Here is a 20,922-nt window from a genome sequence, read left to right on the forward strand (position 1 = left end):
GGATCCCAATGTACATTATACAAATGAATTACTAGCCTTTAGAAAGTCTGCTCCTGCTGATGGTCTCTTATCAGAACACTCATGACAACAAGAGAATCCTGTGAGTGATTCAAAGTACAAAACAACACAACAAAACCAAGCAAGGCAGACTACTTGGGTTCTCTGTCTAGCAAAGCTTCACTACCTACACGGAAATAAGCTAAAGGGGAAAAACACCCCCCAATATTCTAAATAAACCTATACATATCCTGGGGGGATGGAAGGGAGAGAGTGTGAGCAGCTTTAAAAGTGAGGACACATCAGGAAATCTCTGAATCAGGTCTCTTTGTGGCAAAGTACCTTTTCTATTAAAGATCTTGAAGCATGTACACTCTATCAGAACTGTTATTAGGCAATTCAATTCCAACAATATCCCCCCCCCCCCAAAAAAAAATAGATTCAAATAAGATACAGATCTTATGAAAGTCTATGGAAAATAGCCCTGCTTGTTTTAAATAAGCCTCTGGTCAGAATGCAGAAGAAAAAACAACAACACATACATCCAAGTTTAGTGAGTTGCTACTTAAATGTTAAACAGTGCTCTGTGAACCATTTTATATTAAAATTGGATAGTTCTGAACATCACACATACAAGAAGTATTGTTTGACACAGTGCCATTTTGATGATAAATTGCAATCTACAGCTCAAAATAATTCTACCCAGGGATTAACATTTCAGAGGCTGAGCCAGAGATTATGTGTGTGGATCTTGAATTTCATCATCTCCCTTTGGCACAATAGCTTATTCTTCCCCTTTTTTCATCTATTCTCTCATGAAGGGTCAGGAAAGCTTAGCCTTGCTGTTTCATTCATTTCATCTCTACATTAACCAGATACCTTGCAGTCTTTAGTTCTTACATGTTATTCCATTACAAATACTACAAATTGACTGCACTGCCGAGGTTTTTTTTTTTTTTTTGCTCTCTAATGAGGTATGTACTAAATCAAAGGGTGCCATCAAGTGGTCATAACACACTACACAGCACTAGGCAGCCAGCCATTGGGAAAAAGGTTTCTTCAGGGCACGTGGACTAGATCCCCTCACAATGAAAAGGATCTTGCACATTTCAGTAATGCAAAGAAATGCCATTCCTTTGACCCACAATCCTGTTTAGGTTTGCTGGTTTACAAGCTTATGTATTTTATCACATTCAACACTAGGAGTAAAACTCTTACTAATGATGTTAATTCATACTACAGAGGGTTGTTGTTATACTGGTGAACACAAATCCTCCTTTGTATTTCCTTTACACACATCACTTTGCAGTATTATCCCAACCTAATCTTTTAAACACTCTGTACTGAACATTATCATTGATATTAGCTTTTCAAATTCTCATTTTCAGATTTAAATGCAAGAATTAATGGTCACACTGTATTTAGCTCTGAATGATTTCTAGTACACAGTATTTGAGCTGTACAAGAAATCATGATATGCCAGACATTTCTAATTATAAAGTGTATGGAGCTGGTGAAATGGTTAACAATGCTATGCCTATGGTACTATAAAATTAGTTTGAGGCAAAAAAATTGAAGACAATTATTAAATCAAACAAAAATATTTGGAAAATCTATCTTATGCAAGGTAAACTTACAGCATACTAATTAGTTTCCTATTGTGAGTAGCTCTCATAATGTTTTGCATCTCAATCAAGATAAAAGCGGGGGGGGGGGGAGAAAAAGATATTGTTTTCCCAAGATATGATAGCTAATCTTTGATTAATTGCAAAGGCATAGTCTGCTGAAGTAAAAGGCAAACAGTAGAAACAGTACAAAACATTTATTTATCTTGATGTTCTATTCAAGCTTAGTCTTTTCTAGCGTTGGCCTCCCTAAACTGAAAACTTGCTTTGCAGCTGAAAAATATAAACGTTGAAGTATAGTAAGGTCACCAAGTACCATGAAGACATAGCATTCAAGAACATTAACTTATTGATAGGAAGCAGGGGAATTTACAAAAACCCAACTTTGAATTTCATACCAATGCTGACTGATCTGCCATATGTAAAATAATGTCAAAAACTTTGTACCAAATTCTGTAACATGTATATATACTTCTACATTAAGGCAGAATGACATGACTCAACAGGGATTGATGGTATAGTAACACTGGTGTGACGATTCTGAACTATGTTTCAAAAGAAGGAACTGGCGAAATCACCTCTGAGTATTCCTTGCCTAAGAACTCTTGTGAAAGTATAACAAAGATTTGATATATGAGTACTGTATTAAAACTGATGTAAACAGTGTAAAGGTGTCACTAATGTATATTGGAAATGTCAACAGCAAGAGGTAACATTTTAATGAAAAAACAACATTTTTTGGAAACAGATACATTGTTTAATCCAGAAGATATTTAAGAAAAAAAATCAATTAAAACCAGAATTGTTTTTAATGAGACAGATGGATGAACAAATAAGAGAGGCAACACATGATCACTGCTGTAAGAAATGGAAGACTATGGAAAATTCCAACAAAATGAAGACTAGATAATGAAAGTGTTAGTATTGTCAAACAGTGATATTTATGTATCTTTTCACTTGTGCGGCCGTAACTGTTGGGTATTGCCGCGGATCGCGGTGACCCCGGCGACACCTGTCCAGGAGGCGTGGGGACTTGTTGCTCCGCACCGTCCTAGCTTCCCCACTACCTCATCACATACGGGGGGGGGGGGGGGGGGAGACCCGCTTTAAGCCATCTTGATCCATTTTTCTTTATGGAAAGATGGGGAGCATCCGGTCAACCGCAATGCATTGACCGAACATTGCTGCAACTCTCTGCCTGCTGTTGGTGCTTTAAGACCTCGCCTCTGCCAGGTATATAAAGCTGAGAGGAGCAGACAAGATCTGACTTTTGCACTTTATGGAACCAAACTTTAACGTGCTACCTCTTATATCACAAACCCCCTATTAATTAGAACTGGCTCGATGAACTATTCCCGGATTGAGTAAAGAACACTACAGCATCTATTGTTCGGAAGAATAAGCACTAATGCACTGTAGAGATAAACTGTATAGTTGCTATTATAATTAACATCAGCTGTTGGGTTAGTGCACAATTAGGGTAATAGTGGGGAGCAGGGAGGGGTCATTTAGGGGGTGGGAAGGTTCAGTGGGTAATTGGTGCAAGAAGTGACCTTAAAAACAACACAAATAGTACAAAGTACAGATCATAGTGATGCATGCGGGCACTGTACTAGAGGCTGCGATCGTTTTAACAGTACGCTTGATACTTCTTAACCTCCAGTCGAGCCTCTGTTACCCCAATGATTTTAATTTAGCTCCCGCCACCTTAGCACATAGCACTTTAACATTTGGGAGACTAGAAGGGAGAAAGTTACAAAGCCTTCTGGCATATAAGACCTGCGCTGCCCCCAAGGTGAAGGAGAAGGGGAAGGAGAGAATTTTAATTAACCTGAAAGGAGGGAGAGGTACGACGCAGCAAATACTAGATCTGTGCCCTGATTTAAAAGCAGATATTAACATAATGATGGACCATGTGGCGAGAGGGTGGCCATCTAACAGCCAAGGAGTCCCCATAGAAGTAATTCAGGGGAGGGGGAGATACGGGAAAGGGAGGCATAAATTAATTCGGCCTAGGGCAAAAAAAAGAGTTCTTATAGATTTAAAACGGCCTCCTGATATGGTAAACTTGGGTGCCCAGGCTGGCGGTCTCTCCAGGTTAAAGGTGGTGCTGTTGAACGCCAGGTCTGTCAATGGAAAAACTGCTATCATCCAGGATCTTATCCTGGATGAACAGGCAGACCTGGCGTGCATAACGGAGACCTGGCTGGATGAGGCTGAGGGTGTCAACCTCACCCAGCTTTGTCCACCAGGTTACACCATGCAGCACCAACCAAGATCTGGAGGGAGGGGAGGAGGTGTCGCAGTAATCTATAAGGAGTCCATCCCCCTGACCAGGTGCCCCATCCCACAGTCAACCTTGTTCGAATGTGTCCACCTGAGGGTAGGTGACCGGGACAGACTGGGGATTCTGCTAGTGTACCGACCACCCCGCTGCACTACAGTCTCCCTGCCTGAGCTAGCGGGGGTGGTCTCTGGCCTGGCATTGGAGTCTCAACAGCTCATAGTGCTGGGAGAATTCAATGTCCATGCCGAGACCAACCTTTCAGGCGTGGCTCAGGACTTCATGGCCTCCATGGCAACCATGGGGCTGTCCCAACGAGTATCTGGTCCCACCCACAGAGCTGGACACACGCTTGACTTGGTTTTCTGTCAGGGATGGGAGGAAAATGGAGGTGTGGAGGAGCTTACCATTGCTCCGTTGCCATGGACCGACCATCACCTGATCAGGTTTAGACTTGCTGCGCCCCCTAACCTCCGCAGGGGTGGAGGACCCATTAAAATGGTCCACCCCAGGAGGCTCATGGATCCGGACGGTTTCCTGATGGCTCTTGGGGAGTTTCCCGCCACCTCGGCTGGTGATTCTGTCGATGCCCTTGTCGCTCTCTGGAATTGGGAGATGACTAAGGCAATAGACACGATCGCTCCGGAACGTCCCCTCTCGAGTACCCGAGCTAAACCATCTCCTTGGTTTACTGAGGAGTTGGCAGCGATGAAGCGAAAGAAGAGGGGACTAGAGCGCGTGTGGCGTTAAAAACCGAATGAGTCAAACCGAACACAGCTGGGCCCTTATCTTAAGGCTTATGCCGCGGCAATAGATGCTGCAAAGAACTCTTTCTTTGCAGCTAATATTGCGTCCGCACAGAACCGTCCGGCGGAGCTGTTCCGAGTTGTCAGAGGTTTGTTATATCCCGTCCCTCAAGATGGGATCCCTGACAACTCGGCAGCCCGTTGTGAAGCATTTGCTCAGTTCCTTGCGGACAAAGTCGCTTTGATCCGCTCTGGATTTGACACCATATTAACGGCAGTCTCCGAGGATGTAACAAGTGCACCTGCTTGTCCTATTTTGATGGATTCGTTTCAATTGGTTCAGCCCGAGGACGTGGACAAGGTGCTTGGAGAGGTGAGGGCGACCACATGCATCCTAGACCCCTGCCCATCCTGGCTGGTGAGAGAAGCCAGAGGGGGATTGGCCGAGTGGGTGAAGGTGGTGGTGAATGCCTCCCTTCAGGAAGGCATTGTTCCAGCGAGCCTTAAATTGGCTGTGATCAAACCGCTGTTGAAGAAGCCATCACTGGACCCCACTCAATTGGAGAACTATCGGCCTATTTCCAATCTCCCCTTTTTGGGCAAGGTCGTGGAACGTGTGGTAGCTGCACAACTCCAGGCATTCTTGGTAGATACTGATTTTCTGGATCCAGCGCAGTCTGGCTTCAGGCCGGGACATGGTACCGAGACAGCCTTGGTCGCCTTAGTCGATGATCTACGCCGGGAACTGGACAGGGGGAGTGTGTCCCTGCTGGTTCTGCTGGACCTCTCAGCGGCCTTCGATACCGTCGATCACGGTATCCTTCTGGGGCGCCTTGCCAGGATGGGTCTCGGGGGTACTGTTCTTCAGTGGCTCCGGTCCTTCCTGGAGGGTCGTTCCCAGATGGTGTCATTGGGGGACACCTGCTCGGCCCCACAACCATTGACTTGTGGGGTCCCGCAGGGGTCAATACTGTCCCCCATGTTGTTTAACATATACATGAAGCCGCTGGGAGAGATCATCCGGAGTTTCGGGGTGAGGTGTCATCTGTATGCAGATGATGTCCAGCTCTGTCACTCCTTCCCACCTGTCACTAAGGAGGCTGTTCAGGTCCTGAACCGGTGTCTGGCCGCTGTGTCGGACTGGATGAGGGCGAACAAATTGAAACTTAATCCAGACAAGACAGAGGTCCTCCTGGTCAGTCGCAGGGCTGAACAGGGAATAGGGTTACAGCCTGTGTTGGATGGGGTCGCACTCCCCTTGAAGACACAGGTTCGCAGTCTGGGGGTCCTCCTGGACTCATCGCTGAGCCTGGAGCCCCAGGTCTTGTCGGTGGCCAGGGGAGCCTTTGCACAACTCCGCCTTGTGCGCCAGCTGCGCCCGTTCCTTGGGAGGTCTGACTTGGCCACGGTGGTCCACGCTCTGGTTACAGCTCGTTTGGACTACTGCAACGCGCTCTACGTGGGGCTGCCTTTGAAGACGGCTCGGAAGCTCCAACTAGTACAACAGGCGGCAGCCAGACTAATAACAGGAGCGGCTTACAGGGAGCGTACTACTCCCATGCTGAGCCAGCTCCACTGGCTGCCGATATGCTACCGAGCCCAATTCAAAGTGCTGGTTTTGACCTACAAAGCCCTAAATGGTTCTGGCCCATCTTACCTGTCCAAACGTATTTCCCCCTATGAGCCTTCTAGAACTCTTAGATCATCGGGGGAGGCCCTGCTCTCGCTCCCACCAGCCTCGCAGGTAAGGCTGGTGGGAACGAGGGACAGGGTCTTCTCGGTGGTGGCTCCTCGGCTGTGGAACACCCTCCCCAGCAACATACGGCAGATACCAACTCTCCTAGGCTTCAGGAAAGCCTTAAAGACATGGCTGTGCTCACAAGCTTTTAATGAATAAGAACATGGACTTTACATGACCTGTACGAAGAATCGAGGATTCTGGATGAATGGATTTTAATCTTGGACATTCTTAAAATTTTATATAATGTGATTTTATTTTGTAATGGTACTTGTTTTATATGAACTGTTGTTTTGTAGATTGTTTTATATGAATTGTTGTTTTTACATTGTTTTTAGGCATTGAATTTTTGCCTGTTTACTGTAAGCCGCTTTGAGTCTCCTCGGAGAGAAAGGCGGGGCAAAAGTGATGTAAATAAATAAATAAATAAATAAATGCAATACCTTCATAGAACAGTTAATCATGGAACAATGGGGGAGGGGATGAACCATCAAAGGAGGCCTAGAGACTTTATCTGGTTGCATGGAGAAACTGCTTTTGAAAGGAAAGCTCTAAAGATGTACACCAACTTTCAAGTGATCCTCCCAATACGTAAAGAATTGGAATCAAAACTGCACATTTTACTTGTATCAAGTTTGCTTCCAAATGAACATTTTGATCCAAACTCACCTATGAGGGACCATCTTTCAAATCATCTTCCACCCATTAAATGACTATATATTGACATTTTGTTTTCTCCCTTTTCCATAGTGTCTTGTATTGCACCCTTAGCTGAGAAGCAGGCATTAGTTGTTTGTAACATCATGTAGTCATTGCTCGCCAGGTGCCCACAATGAAATGAGATTTGTATAATATAATGCTATCACAGCAAGCAGCATTTTAAATTAAAAAAACCTGCTCACTATCAAGAACTACATCACTCACCTTCACATGCAAAAAAATGTGGCATGTTGAACAATCCTAAAAGTACATATTTTTATTAAAAGGAGAGTTGGGTAGCTCAGCTAACATTTGGAGTATGATTAGAACCCCACTGTAAAACAATTACCAAGACTCCGTTTTTATATTTGATGTTGGAAAGAGAAAAAGACCTCATGCAGATTCAAGTCTCTTGCATATCCCAGCAAGTATATTTTAGTGCTGATTTTCTATGAATAAACATATGCTAAAAATTGCTCAAACATACTGCTGGTTTTAAACACGCCTAATGTAGTATTAGTGGTTTGCTTCCAGAACTGACTGCCTCCATTTATCAGCTTCCTCCCTCCAGCTGACAACAAATATCACTGATATCAACTCTGGTCAGCTGTCTTTCCCAATATACTCTCAACTATGTGGGAAAAGAATATTTCAAGGAAACTAGCAGGAAACAGGACTGAAAACATGCCTAAACAAATTGGTTCTAGCAATTTGGAAGGCAGATTGCATTTTACTACTGTGAATCAGTAATCACCACAGAAATTATGTGTCATCAAACCCATTCCAGTGTAAACATTACTGTTTGAAAAAATTATTGACTTTATAAAAAAAGGGAAGGAGGAGTAAAGAGAACATTATCTGTTCTGTAACATTCCAACATCACCATTCCATATTTCATCTTTGAAAGACATGCTAGAGTAATTGCAATATAAATATCACAAAATAATATACTTTTGTGATCTGAAATGAGTCACATTCATGTTCAGTCAAACCTTCAATATCATGCAGCCTCAAAAATACATATATGAATTCCATTTGACTTGTTGTAATACCAAAATCCTACTATATTGAGCAGAATCTTTTAAAGCTGGGTTATGACTATGACCCCAGAGGGGAACTTTTCCCCATTCAGCATTTCCTCATTTGAAAACATTTGTTCATTTAATGATACTAAAATGTTACAACAGTACATGAGGCATCGGTAGGAAGGGGGAAATGCTTTTGCGTTATAAAGTAGCCATGCGTAATGCTGTTTTCGCTTATTCTAATAATACTATTTACATGTTTTCTATACATGCCAAGTAAACAGAATCCTGAACATAAACATCTCGATAAAATAATGAAGAGTAGAGACATCACACTGGCAACGAAGGTCCACATAGTTAAAGCAATGGTATTCCCCATAGTAACCTATGGATGTGAGAGCTGGACCATAAGGAAGGCTGAGCGAAGGAAGATAGGTGCTTTTGAGGAAAATTGGAGGAACATTCTGAGAGTGCCTTGGACCGCAAGAAGATCCAACCAGTCCATACTCCAGGAAATAATGCCCAGCTGCTCACAGGAGGGAAGGAGGTTTAGAAGCAAAGATGAAGTACTTTGGCCACATATTTAGAAGACAGGAAAGCTTAGAGAAGAGAATGATGCTGGGGAAATGGAAGAAAAAAGGAAGACGGGGCAACCAAGGGCAAGATGGATGGATGGTATCCTTGAAGTGACTGGCTTGACCTTGAAGGAACTGGGGGTGGTGATGGCCGAGCTCTGGCGTGGGCTGGTCCATGAGGTCACGAAGAGTCGGAAGCGACTGAACTAATAAACAATAACAAACATCTGCTCACCAGTTTAACTTTTCAATGATGAAATGCATTCATAATGAATGGTGGCAAGTTAATGTCTGCTATACTTACTTAACATTTTCTCTGAAAAATGTTTGTGTGTGCATTTTCTAGATAGGAATGCTAAATTCATACAAATACTGTGTATATACAAATCCAGTATTGTAGAATATTGAAGAGATGTTTCTTTAAATTATTATGATTTCTTTAGTACAGTAGAGTCTCACTTATCCAACACTCGCTTATCCAACGTTCTGGATTATCCAACGCATTTTTGTAGTCAATGTTTTCAATATATCGTGATATTTTGGTGTTAAAGTCGTAAATACAGTAATTGCTACATAGCATTACTGCGTATTGAACTACTTTTTCTGTCAAATTTGTTGTTTAACATGATGTTTTGGTGCTTAATTTGTGAAATCATAACCTAATTTGATGTTTAATAGGCTTTTCCTTAATCTCTCCTTATTATCCAACATATTCGCTTATCCAACGTTCTGCCGGCCCGTTTACGTTGGATAAGTGAGACTCTACTGTAATTACTTCACAGGAATGGGACCTGCCTGTCTCATAAAGGGAAAGTTAACAGTGTAGTATAATGTATTATGCTCTGTGACTCATCTCAGTCAGGATTCACTTGCTTTCTTTGGGAATGTAAGTTTTTTATTGCAAGACAGAATTTTGACAAAATAAAGCATTGCCTAGAAAATACTTTGTAGCACATGTCCATGCAGACGATACCAGGCCAGTCACACCAGTTTGTCATTTCAGTATGGCTGGGATGGAAAAAGTGAATGCAGATCTCCTTAGCTGGCATTCTTTATAATTTTCACAAATCTACATTGAAATTGAAATGTGGCTACGAAACAGCTAAAAGATGTAAAAGCTATTTGCAGAAGGATCAGGTCTAGGTCACACAGCAACACTCAGATGTCTTTTTACCACTGCCTTGGCTAAAAATAAGAAAATATCAGCCAATCAAAACAAGATGTGCTATGGAGTTTGCTCTAAAAACCTAATCTCCAAGATTCCTGAACTAGAACAAACTGCTAAATAGTTAACGTAAGCAAATGTTGTATTAAAAAACTGCACACACACTTTTACTTTTCTATTACATTCAAAACAGAATTCATTCAGAACAAGAGTGAGATGGCTGACAAAGCAGCATTTAATTCTGAGCTATATCTAGACCAGAAGACCCAGGGTAATTTACACAGGCAACCAGTCACAGTTCACATAATCACATACAGTGGAATATGACAGGGGAATTAGAAGGCCAGGAAAGCATGTCTGAACCATAGGCTGCCTGCTCTAAATGTATTAAGTAGAGACATTTAATTCTGAAATGTGCATTTTTAAAAAAGCTACAAACAGTTCTGCTTGTAGATGGTAGAAATGTATAAAAGCATAAGCTACTCTTCTGTAAAACAAAATGTATACCACTTGGATTTCATTTTTAAAGTACTCTGTGTGATAGAGAAAAACAATTCATTGTGAAAGTGTTTGCAATTATATAGGGTAATATTATGTAGAAAGTGGTTCTAATCTTATCAGACACAGAAAAAACTATTATCTTTGCATAGGCGAGAAACTCCTTACTTATTCTTACCCTAGTACTCTTTCTTTACCATTGCTTTCCCCCTAGTTCTCTCCCTTTTCCTGTTCCTTGGCCTTTTTTTCATTTCACCACTATGGACATTCAGCCTTGCCCTCTGCTTGCACTTCCCACTTCTATCAACCAGGAATCAGAAATTTGCTTCTCCTCCTCTTTGAAGAGACTGGGGGTTCTACACAGAAAAGTAGAGGCCGAGGTTTGCTGCAAAAGAGATTTTAATTAACGTAAATTAATTAATCCATTCTAAGAACAAGACAATACACCCATGTCCCTTAAGTACTCAGAATAAGAACAGCTGGTATTGGCTAAACAGATCTGCATTTATGCTACCACCACATCCTAAATGAGTTCTGAAGCATTGGAGGACCTTCCTAAGAAGATTCCAGCGGAGGGATATGGAGGGCTGGCCATAGTCTGAGAAGATAGTATGGGAGAGTTCTATTGCCTTAGTAGAAATCCACACATTAGATTGAAGTTTTATCACTATTTGGAAGTCCATGAGTATGTAAGGGGGCATTTATATTAGTTTTTATTCCCCTCAATATGTTTAACACTTCAATAAATCTTTTTTGAAAACTGGAAGTGGACTACATCCAATTGCTAGTTTCCAAGAAGAGTAAATACAATGAAGCAATTGTTCCTCAGTGCTCAATTGATTCTATAGGTCCAATCTAGTCAGGACTAATGATTTCATTTAGTCCAACTACAGGAAAAATATAGGAGCATTTCTTCACTTCCCATGCAATAGCACAAATATTAGCCATGTATGTATTGTCATTTCTAGGCACACAAAGAAGCAAATCTTACATCAATATAGTTATTATTCAAAAACTATAAATCATCTGATCTTATACTTCATCTTCTCAATCTGCAACTCAACTTAGCAATAAGATACTTGCTGAAACAGGCAACTGATTCCGAACCAATCAAAGTGATATAATGTTCCACTTGCAGAAATCCATCTCATTTTCTCTTTTACACACAAAACACTCACTTTAGTCAATATCAATGTTAAATCAATACAAATGGTCCCTAAAGTTCTTTAAGGCCAATATGTCAGCCTTCTGTATCCACAAATTCTGCATTTACAGATTTCACCATCCACAGATTTAAAATAGATATTTAAAAACATTCCCAAAAGACAAACCTTGATTTTGCCATTTTACATCAAGAACACCATTTTACTATGCTATGGTATATAATGTGATTAGAGTATCCAGGGATTTTGGTATCTCTGGGGGACCCTGGAACTAAACTGAAGTGGATACCAAGGGCTCACTGAACACTTTCATTTTCCTAAATTGAAAGTTGCTTGTTTTTTCTATGACCACTGGGTGGTGCTCTCAACCTTAAGAAAAAATTCTAACCTTTTATTTAAGGGAAATATTTGTGTTTTTGTTGTTTGTTTTGCTTTGCTTCATGTGCACCATTCTGGAGTCACTTCACCACAAGTTACCCCATCAACGTTACTCCTAATTACTTCAGTAACTATTACATATAGAAAGGCACCCAAATTCCATTTAGCTGTAGGCATACATTCCATGCTATTATTTTTACACCATATTGTATTATTTGTTAATTATAAACAGAAAATACCCATCAAAGCACATAGACAATGACATCTAGATAAATCTAATCAAGTGATACAAAACAGAGTATTAAAATTATACTTCAATTTGTAAAAGCAGCATACTATTTCCTTTTATGACTTAAATTACCCATTTCCTCCACCACATGAGGGGCAGATAGTTGAAGCTTGTTTAATGGTAAACAGCTACAGCTGACGTTGTCTCCACAAAAAGATAATGAGAAATGTAATTTTTCACTTACGTTTTCTATGACAAATGTCCATTCCTTGTCTTCAAATTCCTCAGCATGGGGATCCTAGAAGGGGGAGATACAATATTTTGAACACTATAGAAAAGCTGTCAATATCCTCAAATAAAGGAACTATATATGGAAGATAACAAACTTGGATTCAGCAGTACTGAGAATTTCTGGGATAAGATTCTTCAAAATGAGAAAAAGGAAATAACAAAAATGTATAACAAACTGTTAGAATGGTCAACGGAAACAGAAGAGATAAAAAATTGCATGATAAAGTGGGCAAAAAAATTGGTCATTCAATTAACTTGGAAGAATGGGAAAAATGTGGAAGAAAAAAATAAAATATACCTATGCAATGGACTTGAGAAAGAACTGGATGAAAATGTTCCATAGACGGTACATCACACCAAAGAAGCTATGTATAATGTATAAAAACACTCAAAATACCTGCTGGAAATGTAAAAACCATATTGGATCATATATTCACGCTTGGTGGACATGCACTGGATCCATTAAATTTTGCAAAACAATACATATAGAATCTCAAAAATTACTTTAAAAATCTTTTCCGATGAAACCAGAATATTATCTACTAGGAATAACGGACATGGAAACAAACTTTAATTTAAATGAAAATATCCTATTTACCTACATGAACATGGCGGCAAGAATAGTATATGTGAGACAATGGAAATCACAAGAGATACCAACAAAAGAACACTGGCAGGAAAAAAAATGGAAGAAATTCAGGACATGGATGAATTAACCTTTTTGTTGAAAGTCCAAAGAGGACAACCTATAAAGAGAACAGACTGGACACAGTTCAAAGAATATATGGAAAAATGTAAAAAAGAGGTTTAAAAGTTGAGGACTAGAAATGGAAATAAAGAAAACAACCAGGACTATAAGAATTAAAAGACTATGAAAGATGAGAACCCTGCGAAATAAAGGATGGAAGACCAAATATATCCCACCCCATTCCCTATTACTTTCACCTTTCCTATTTTGTCCTATTTACCACCGTTTCCATCTTTTTCCTTCACTCGTATTTTCTTTCTTAACCTTACCCTTTCATTTTATGTAAAATCTACATTTTGAAAACTTCAATAAAAATTATAAAAAAAGAAAAAAAGAAAAAGTTTAGTACTTTTGCTACTCACTTTTTTATTTGTCCTTCACTTAATATTGGGGCAAGCCTTTACCTTGACATTAATATTATATTATGGATTTATATATAAAGGAAAAATATGGATTTTTTTCAAAGGTTGCTAAAAATCAATTTAAAACATATATAACATTTTAAAAAGAAAAATCAAAATTTTCATAAAACAATTAGCAGAAAAAAGAGCACAGGTCAAAAGGCGCAAATACAAATTACAGTATACATCTTTTAATTAAATTTCATAAAAACGTAAACAGCCGTTTTTAGGGATGATAGATAACTTGTTCATTCCTATTATACCAATAGTATACATAAAGAGTTTCTCTCTCTCTCTCTCTTCTATAAGTGCAAAGACAGAAAAGGCCAAAAATCAGATTTTGGGGAGCTGGAGTACATCTGACCTAAAATGAGAAGCCTGGGTCTAAATGCAAGGATCATATTTTTTTATTAAGAGAAAATTAATTTCAAAATCTTAGAACAGTGGCTTATTATGTATTTAATTTTGCATATGCATTACAATTACAGTATATTAAATAACAATGTGCATTCAAAAATGATGACTAAAGTAGAATCCTCCTCACTAATGATTTGAATAATAATGTAATATTTAAATTAGAGTCCTTCAGAGATGCTATTTAAATCAATCCTAGATATCAGCAGTCCTGTTGACTCATTAGAAATTTCTTTTAAAGCTCAAAGTATATTTTATTTTTCATTCATTCAAAAATATGTAGGTTATCCTTTTGCATTATGGCTTCAAATGACAAAAACTATGCTAAATATTTATTTATAAATACATGAATAAAACCAAAGCATGAACAAAAAACTATATATTTTATTTTAAAGTTGCAGGAGCATGAGCTAATGGAAGTGGAAAGAAATAGAAATGCTTGGTTAAACCACTGATACACAATGCCACAAGTGGTTCTCTCAAGCAATCCAAAAAGATAACATGAGCGATAGGACTGAAAGCCACTGATTAGTCCAGAATTACTTTCCACCCCCTTGTCCCTCATCTGGCAGAGACCACCACCTAGTTGCCCAAGGTAGTCCCAATAATAAAACTAGGTCCTGGGGTTGGTCATGGCAGTCTGTAAGTGATACACTGAGCAGAAAAAGGAACATTTCTTTAAAAAAAATTTTTTTTATATAATTTTCAAATATAGTGCACAATTAAAAACGGGGATGGGTGCAGATACATAAGAGTAAAAGAACAAAAGGAAAAAAACTACAACAACAAATGAGGGTATAGAAAAGAAAAGGAAAAACCAAGTGTAAGGGACAAGGGATGGGGGGGGGGGGGTAACATCGTAAGGAATAACATGTTTCAGGGAACGTCAACATAAAGGGAAATAATCTTCCATTCTTCAGATTTATCATTTACAACACTGTATTCAAACCTTAAATTTCCATTTAAACAAACTATTAAACATATTTCAGCTCATTTCTTAAGATATTCTTCCAGTTTATTCCAATTTGTCCTTCTGACAATATTTCCTCTTGTTTCTTTCAAAAGGAACGTAAGTTTGTCCATGTTTTGAATTTCTTCTAACTTGTACATCCACAAATCTTTTTTTGGGATATCCTCCAGTTTCCACATTTTCGCAAAGGTCATCCTCGCGGCTGTAGCACAGTATGTAAATAAAATGTCATCATTTTTGTCCAATTTAAACTCATTGTCTAGGATTCCTAATAAGTAATATTCTGGTTTTAATGGGAATTTCATTTGTAAAATTAACTGTGTTACTTGATGGATCATTTCCAATACTTTTTTGATTTTTCACATGACCACCATAAGTGATAGAACAAGCCTTCCTGAGTTTTGCATTTCCATCTTTTATCATAATTTTTATACATTAAACCTAATTTTTTGGTGTTATGTACCACCTATGGAAGACTTTTAGCCAGTTTTTTTTTTAAGTCAGAAGCGTATGTATACCTTAACTTTTTATTCCAAATCTCTTCCCATTCTATTAATTTAATTGATCGTCCAATATTTCTCGCCCATTTTATCATATAGTTTTTTATTTCCTCCGTCTCTGTTGCCCATTCTAAAAGTATGGTATAAATTTTTGAAATTGTTTTCTTCTTGCTCATCATAATTTTGTCCCATAAATTATCTACCATACTAAAACCTTTTTTTTTTAATCCTTGTTGAACTGTTCTTTTAATTGAGCAAGTTGGAACCAAGAGGTACCTGGAAATTTCTCTTTTATTTCTTCATGTGATTTTAACACATATCCATCTTTCTTTTTAGTCAGATTATCCTCATATTTTATCCAGCCTAATATATTTCTCTGGTCAGCTTCCAAAGGTGAAATCCACAAAGGAATCTTATTATTATAAAAACGTAACTTATATTTTTCCCAATTTTTTTTAACGCCGATTTAATAAAATGATTTCCAAAATTCTTTTCAATTATTCTTTTATCATACCCAATATATGCGTGCCAACCTCGTCGTAGATCCATTCCCTCCAATGCTAATATATTTTCATTTTCCAGGGTTGTCCAATCCTTAATCCACTGAAGCACACTGGCTTCAAAATATAATTGCATATTTGATAGACCAATCCACCTCTTTTTGTTAAGTCAGTCAAGGTACTGTATTTAATTCTTGGCTTTTTATTTCTCCAAATAAATTTACTTAACTCCTTGTTCCATTCTTTAAAAATATTGTTATTCCTAATTATCGGTAAATTTTGAAATAAATAAAGTAATTTAGGTAATACATTCATTTTTATAATTGCAATTCGGCCTAATAATGAAATATTTAAAAACTGCCACTGTTGCAGATCTTTCTTTATCTCTTTCTATTTTACAAAGTAGTTGTTCTCTAATAGTTTGGCATTTTTCGTTGTTATCGAAATACCTAAATACTTCAATTTTGTTACAACTTTTATTCCTGTCAACTCTTGTATTTTCTCCTGATTTTTGTAACTCATGTTTTTCGCAAGTATTTTTGTTTTATCTTTACTAATATAAAAGCCCGCTAATTGACCAAAACTCTCAATCTTCTGGATACACTTTTGTATTTGATTTCTAGGTTCTTCAATTATACATATTATATCATCCGCAAAAGTTCATATTTTAAAATCATGTCTTCTTATTCTCAAACCTTTCAGTTGGTCATCATGCCTTATGTTTCTGATTAGTATTTCTATAGCAAAAATGAAGATTAAGGGTGAAAGGGGACACCCTTGCCTCGTTCCTTTGCCAATTTTAAATTCTTTTGATTATTGACCATTTATTATTATTCTAGCAGTTTGTTTGTTATAAATTGTCTCTAAAGCATTCAAAAAATAATATCCTAAATCCATTTCTTTACCCAATAACTTAAAAAAAATTCCAGTTCAATTTATCAAAAGCCTTTTCGGCATCTACCGTGTTTCCCCGAAAATAAGACAGTGTCATATTAATTTTTGCTTCCAAATATGCGCTAGGTCATATTTTCAGGGGATGTCTTATTTTTCCATGAAGAAGAATTCACATTTATTGTTGAACAAAAAAATGAACATTTATTATATACTGTACAGTAGTTGTCATCACAAACCAGCATAACCAGACAAACTGTGAATCCTATCAAGAATTTCTTGTTACTACCAATATTTCTATGTACAACACTTTATGGTACGTACATTTACTGATCCTGCATGCTCTGGTGTTCTGTTTGGCGGGCATGCTTCCAAACAAAAACTTTGCTAGGTCTTACTTTCGGGGGAGGTCTTATATTTAGCAATTCAGCAAAACCTCTACTAGGTCTTATTTTCTGGGGATGTCTTATTTTAGGGGAAACAGGGTAGGGAAAGTAAGACTACTTCTTTTTGATGATGGAGTTCGTAGTATTCGATGGCATCTATTACACATCTAATATTATCCTTTATATTTCTCTCTGGCAAGAATCCATTTTGTTCTTTGCCAATCCATTCATTCAAAATTTTTAAAAATCTGTTTGCCATTATTGCTGTGAAAATTTTGTAATCCGTATTTAAAGGGGAAATAGGTCTATAGTTACAAACCTCCAATTCATCTCCGTTGTCTTTAGGTAATGTTATTATGTCTGCCTGGATCCATGATTCCGGTATTTTTTTCTAAGAACTGCATTCATTATTTTCACTAGCCATGGCATCAGTTCATCCTCCATTATTCTATAAAAATATATAGGGAAACCATCTGGTCCTGGTGCTTTATTAGGTTTCATTGTCTTCATAACTTTCCTTATTTCTTCTTCTGTTATCACATTTCTCACAGTGATTGCTGGCCAAATTGAACTTGGCTGGCAAAATGATGTCTTGGACTAAAGGAAGATCAGGGACACGAACAAGGGTCTCTTGGTGATTGAATTGCCACTTTTGTGGTGAGGAACCAAGGAGACAAAGCTTGATGACTTATTACATTTAATCTATCCCTTAGGCACTATCTGACATAACATTTATCAAACCTTCTCTATATATTTTATATATATGAGTGAGATGGTTTTTATAAATAAATTTAGAGGATATTTAAGTTGGAGACATAGGCATGTAGAAGGCATACTTTTTGTGATGCAACACGTTTTGAAAAATTTGGAAGAGAAGGAAGTATTGATATAAAATGAGAAACTGCCCAATTATAACAAATTAACTCCCAATTTGAGATTTCACCCCTTTTATTATGACTTGTTAAAACAGACATCGTCTTTTTGAAGAAAAATAAGACTATGTTAATTGTTACCATTAACAGTTTGAGTTAAGAAGTGTTTTAATGAAAGGAGTAAGACTTTATACATTAAGATATATAACCATTGCAAAGAAAATAAACATTTTTTCTTTTCTGTTTTTTTATTTGCTGTTCTTTGTCTGTATTTTTTCCCTTTAACATATTGGAAAGCATGTACAGGTGTGCCCTGAGTTATGAACACCTGACTTACAAACACTCATAGTTAAGAACGGGGGTGAGATAACAGGAAGTGAAAGAAATCTACCCCTAGGAAGGAACATTCACTCCTGGGGAGAAGATGTCTTTATCACTAATCCTCATTTCCAAAACAAGCCAATTTTTTAAAAATCCAGTTGTCACAGGGACCAAAATTGAGGTGAAATATTCTGAATAGGGGCACAGACAACAAAACATATATATGGCTAGAGTGACACTTTAAAAATATTGAGTTAAAAATTAAACTTTAGAACAATCTTACAGAACCTATCTTGTTTGTAACTTGGGGACTGCGTGTAGTGTTAAACAGATTTATGCACATTTGCCCTGCTGTGTCAAGCTTCTACTATAATGCCTTTGACTCTTTTTATCATTTTAATTAGTTTTTGTAAACCATCCCTGAGTACTGGTGGACAGCCTAAAACAAATGGATAAATATTGGTATTCTGTGCAATATGTTTGTCTTTGTTGCTTGAAAAAACGAGAAAGATAACTTTTCCTTGCTTTTCTGAACGACAATCTACAGTTTTCACGGTTACTCGCTATATTTAGGGAGATATTTGGCAAGCTTTTAGACCATGAAAATCTTTATTGCTAGCTGGAAAAATCTATCTACATTCATAGGGATGGAGGAGGAGTTAAACTCTCAATTCCTTATTCCAGGGGCCCTTACAGCAGCTGTTTAACTGCAAGCACACACCATTTCTTTTGAAGTGAAATGCAGTAACAGATTTAACATTGTGATGAATTTTGACCCCTGCCCCAGTCATTGCCTTGTTTAATCTCATTTCACTTTGTGAAACTTCTGCAATGGCCCAAATAATTTTGCATATTTTTAAAAGAAGCGCCCACACCTAAAATATCTCTGTTCTCATCTTCTGCCATAGACGTATGCCATCTAGGATCTGGGATGTCAAAACTGATGACACTGGTTTGGATCCTAAGAACTATGAACAGAAGTAAAGTTCATAGAAACTGACTTTTCCATTGCCTTCTCTCTTCTATACCCTCTGAAAAGCCTCTAAGAAAGATCAGAAAATCTCCTGGATGGCAAGGTATAGATGGGAAGGATCAGGCAAAACTCAGGCAGAAGAGCCTTGCATACTAAATTCCTTTGTCCAATAATGGACAGCTCCTCTATCACTCTGTCACACAAAGTTTAGACGGTTTCTCCGAGCCTCTGGTGAAGGCTTTAGGGGAGGATGGGGGGGGGGAGAGAGATATACAGAAACATCTTGTTTCATGAACCCCCTTTTCCTTCAAAGTTTTCAGGAGGAATATCAAAAAGAAATTCCAACCCCATTCTGCCATGCAGGAACACACAATCAAAGCACTTCTGACAGATGACTTCTATTTAAAAACCTCCAAAGATGGATACTCCACCATGCTCCCAGGCAGCATACTCCACTGTTGACCAGCTCTTCCCGTCAAGGGATTCTTCTGAATGTTTAGGTGGAATCTTTTTTTCCCTACAATTTGAATCCATTGGTCTGTGTCCTTGTCTTCAAAGCAATAGAAAACAAGCTTGCTCCTCCTTGATGTGACATCTTTTCAAATATTTAATCATGGCTATCATGTCCCCGCTCAGCCTTTTTTTCCTCCAAGCTAAACAGACCCAGCTCCCTTAGACATTCTTCATAGGGCTTGGCTTCCAAACATTTTACCATTCTGGACACATCATTCCAGGTGAGGTCTAGCCAAAGCAGAATAGAGTGGGACTGTGACTTTCCTCACATTGTACTTCTCCTATTGATGCAGACTAGAATTGCATTGGCTTTTTTAGCTGCCGTATCACACTGTTTAGTTTGTGGACTATGAAAACTCCTAAATCCTTTTCAAATGTACTGTTTTTAAGTCAGGTGTTACCCATCCTATATATGTGCATTTCATTTTTTTCTTCCTAAATGTCATACAGTACATTTCTCCATGTTGAAATTCATTTAGAGTCAAGAAACAACTTTGAGACTCAGCAAGCAAGAGTAGGCTCTCTTCTGAGTGCTATAAAGCTTTAACAGTAAGTTGGAGAAAATATAAGTACATTTTGTAGAGAAATTAAAAAGTGCATAATTATCCAAAGAATACTTAGCCATAGAATCTCAGGAATGAAATGAGATTAATAAAGCACTGTAGAAAAAAAAATCTTTTCCCTAGGAGGATAAACATGTTGCTCTATTGCAACAAAAAGAAGTTTCCCTGTGGTGCCTTCAAGATCAACAAAACTATTATGGCAGAAACTATAAGAGAATGAAAGAGATACACAACATCTGACACATGAAATGTTATTTTGAGCTACAGGCATATCTACGCAAAATGAGGAGCTCTATAAAACATTTCTCTCAAAACCTACTCTTAGCATTCCCTCTCCAAACTATATATATATATATATATATATATATATATATATATATATATATATTGCCCGGAATTCAAAATAATATTGCATGCCTCTGTCTCACCACAAACCTCTTTCTAAAACTATATTAAT

The 20,922-nt window shown here is 38.0% G+C and overlaps 1 protein-coding gene across 4 annotated transcripts in view; it reads right to left on the minus strand.

Moving 5' to 3' along the window:
• The window catches only part of ehbp1 (EH domain binding protein 1), a 305,625-nt gene that overhangs the window by 217,154 nt on the left and 67,549 nt on the right, over positions 1–20,922 (minus strand). For all 4 annotated transcript variants that reach the window (XM_008114298.3, XM_003215191.4, XM_003215190.4 and 1 more), the window contains exon 5: positions 12,367–12,420. In XM_008114298.3, the coding sequence (XP_008112505.2) occupies positions 12,367–12,420 (54 nt within the window). The remainder of the gene's footprint in view (positions 1–12,366; positions 12,421–20,922) is intronic.

Source organism: Anolis carolinensis, chromosome 1 (assembly GCF_035594765.1).
Source record: "Anolis carolinensis isolate JA03-04 chromosome 1, rAnoCar3.1.pri, whole genome shotgun sequence".
Classification (NCBI taxonomy): Eukaryota; Metazoa; Chordata; class Lepidosauria; order Squamata; family Dactyloidae; genus Anolis; species Anolis carolinensis.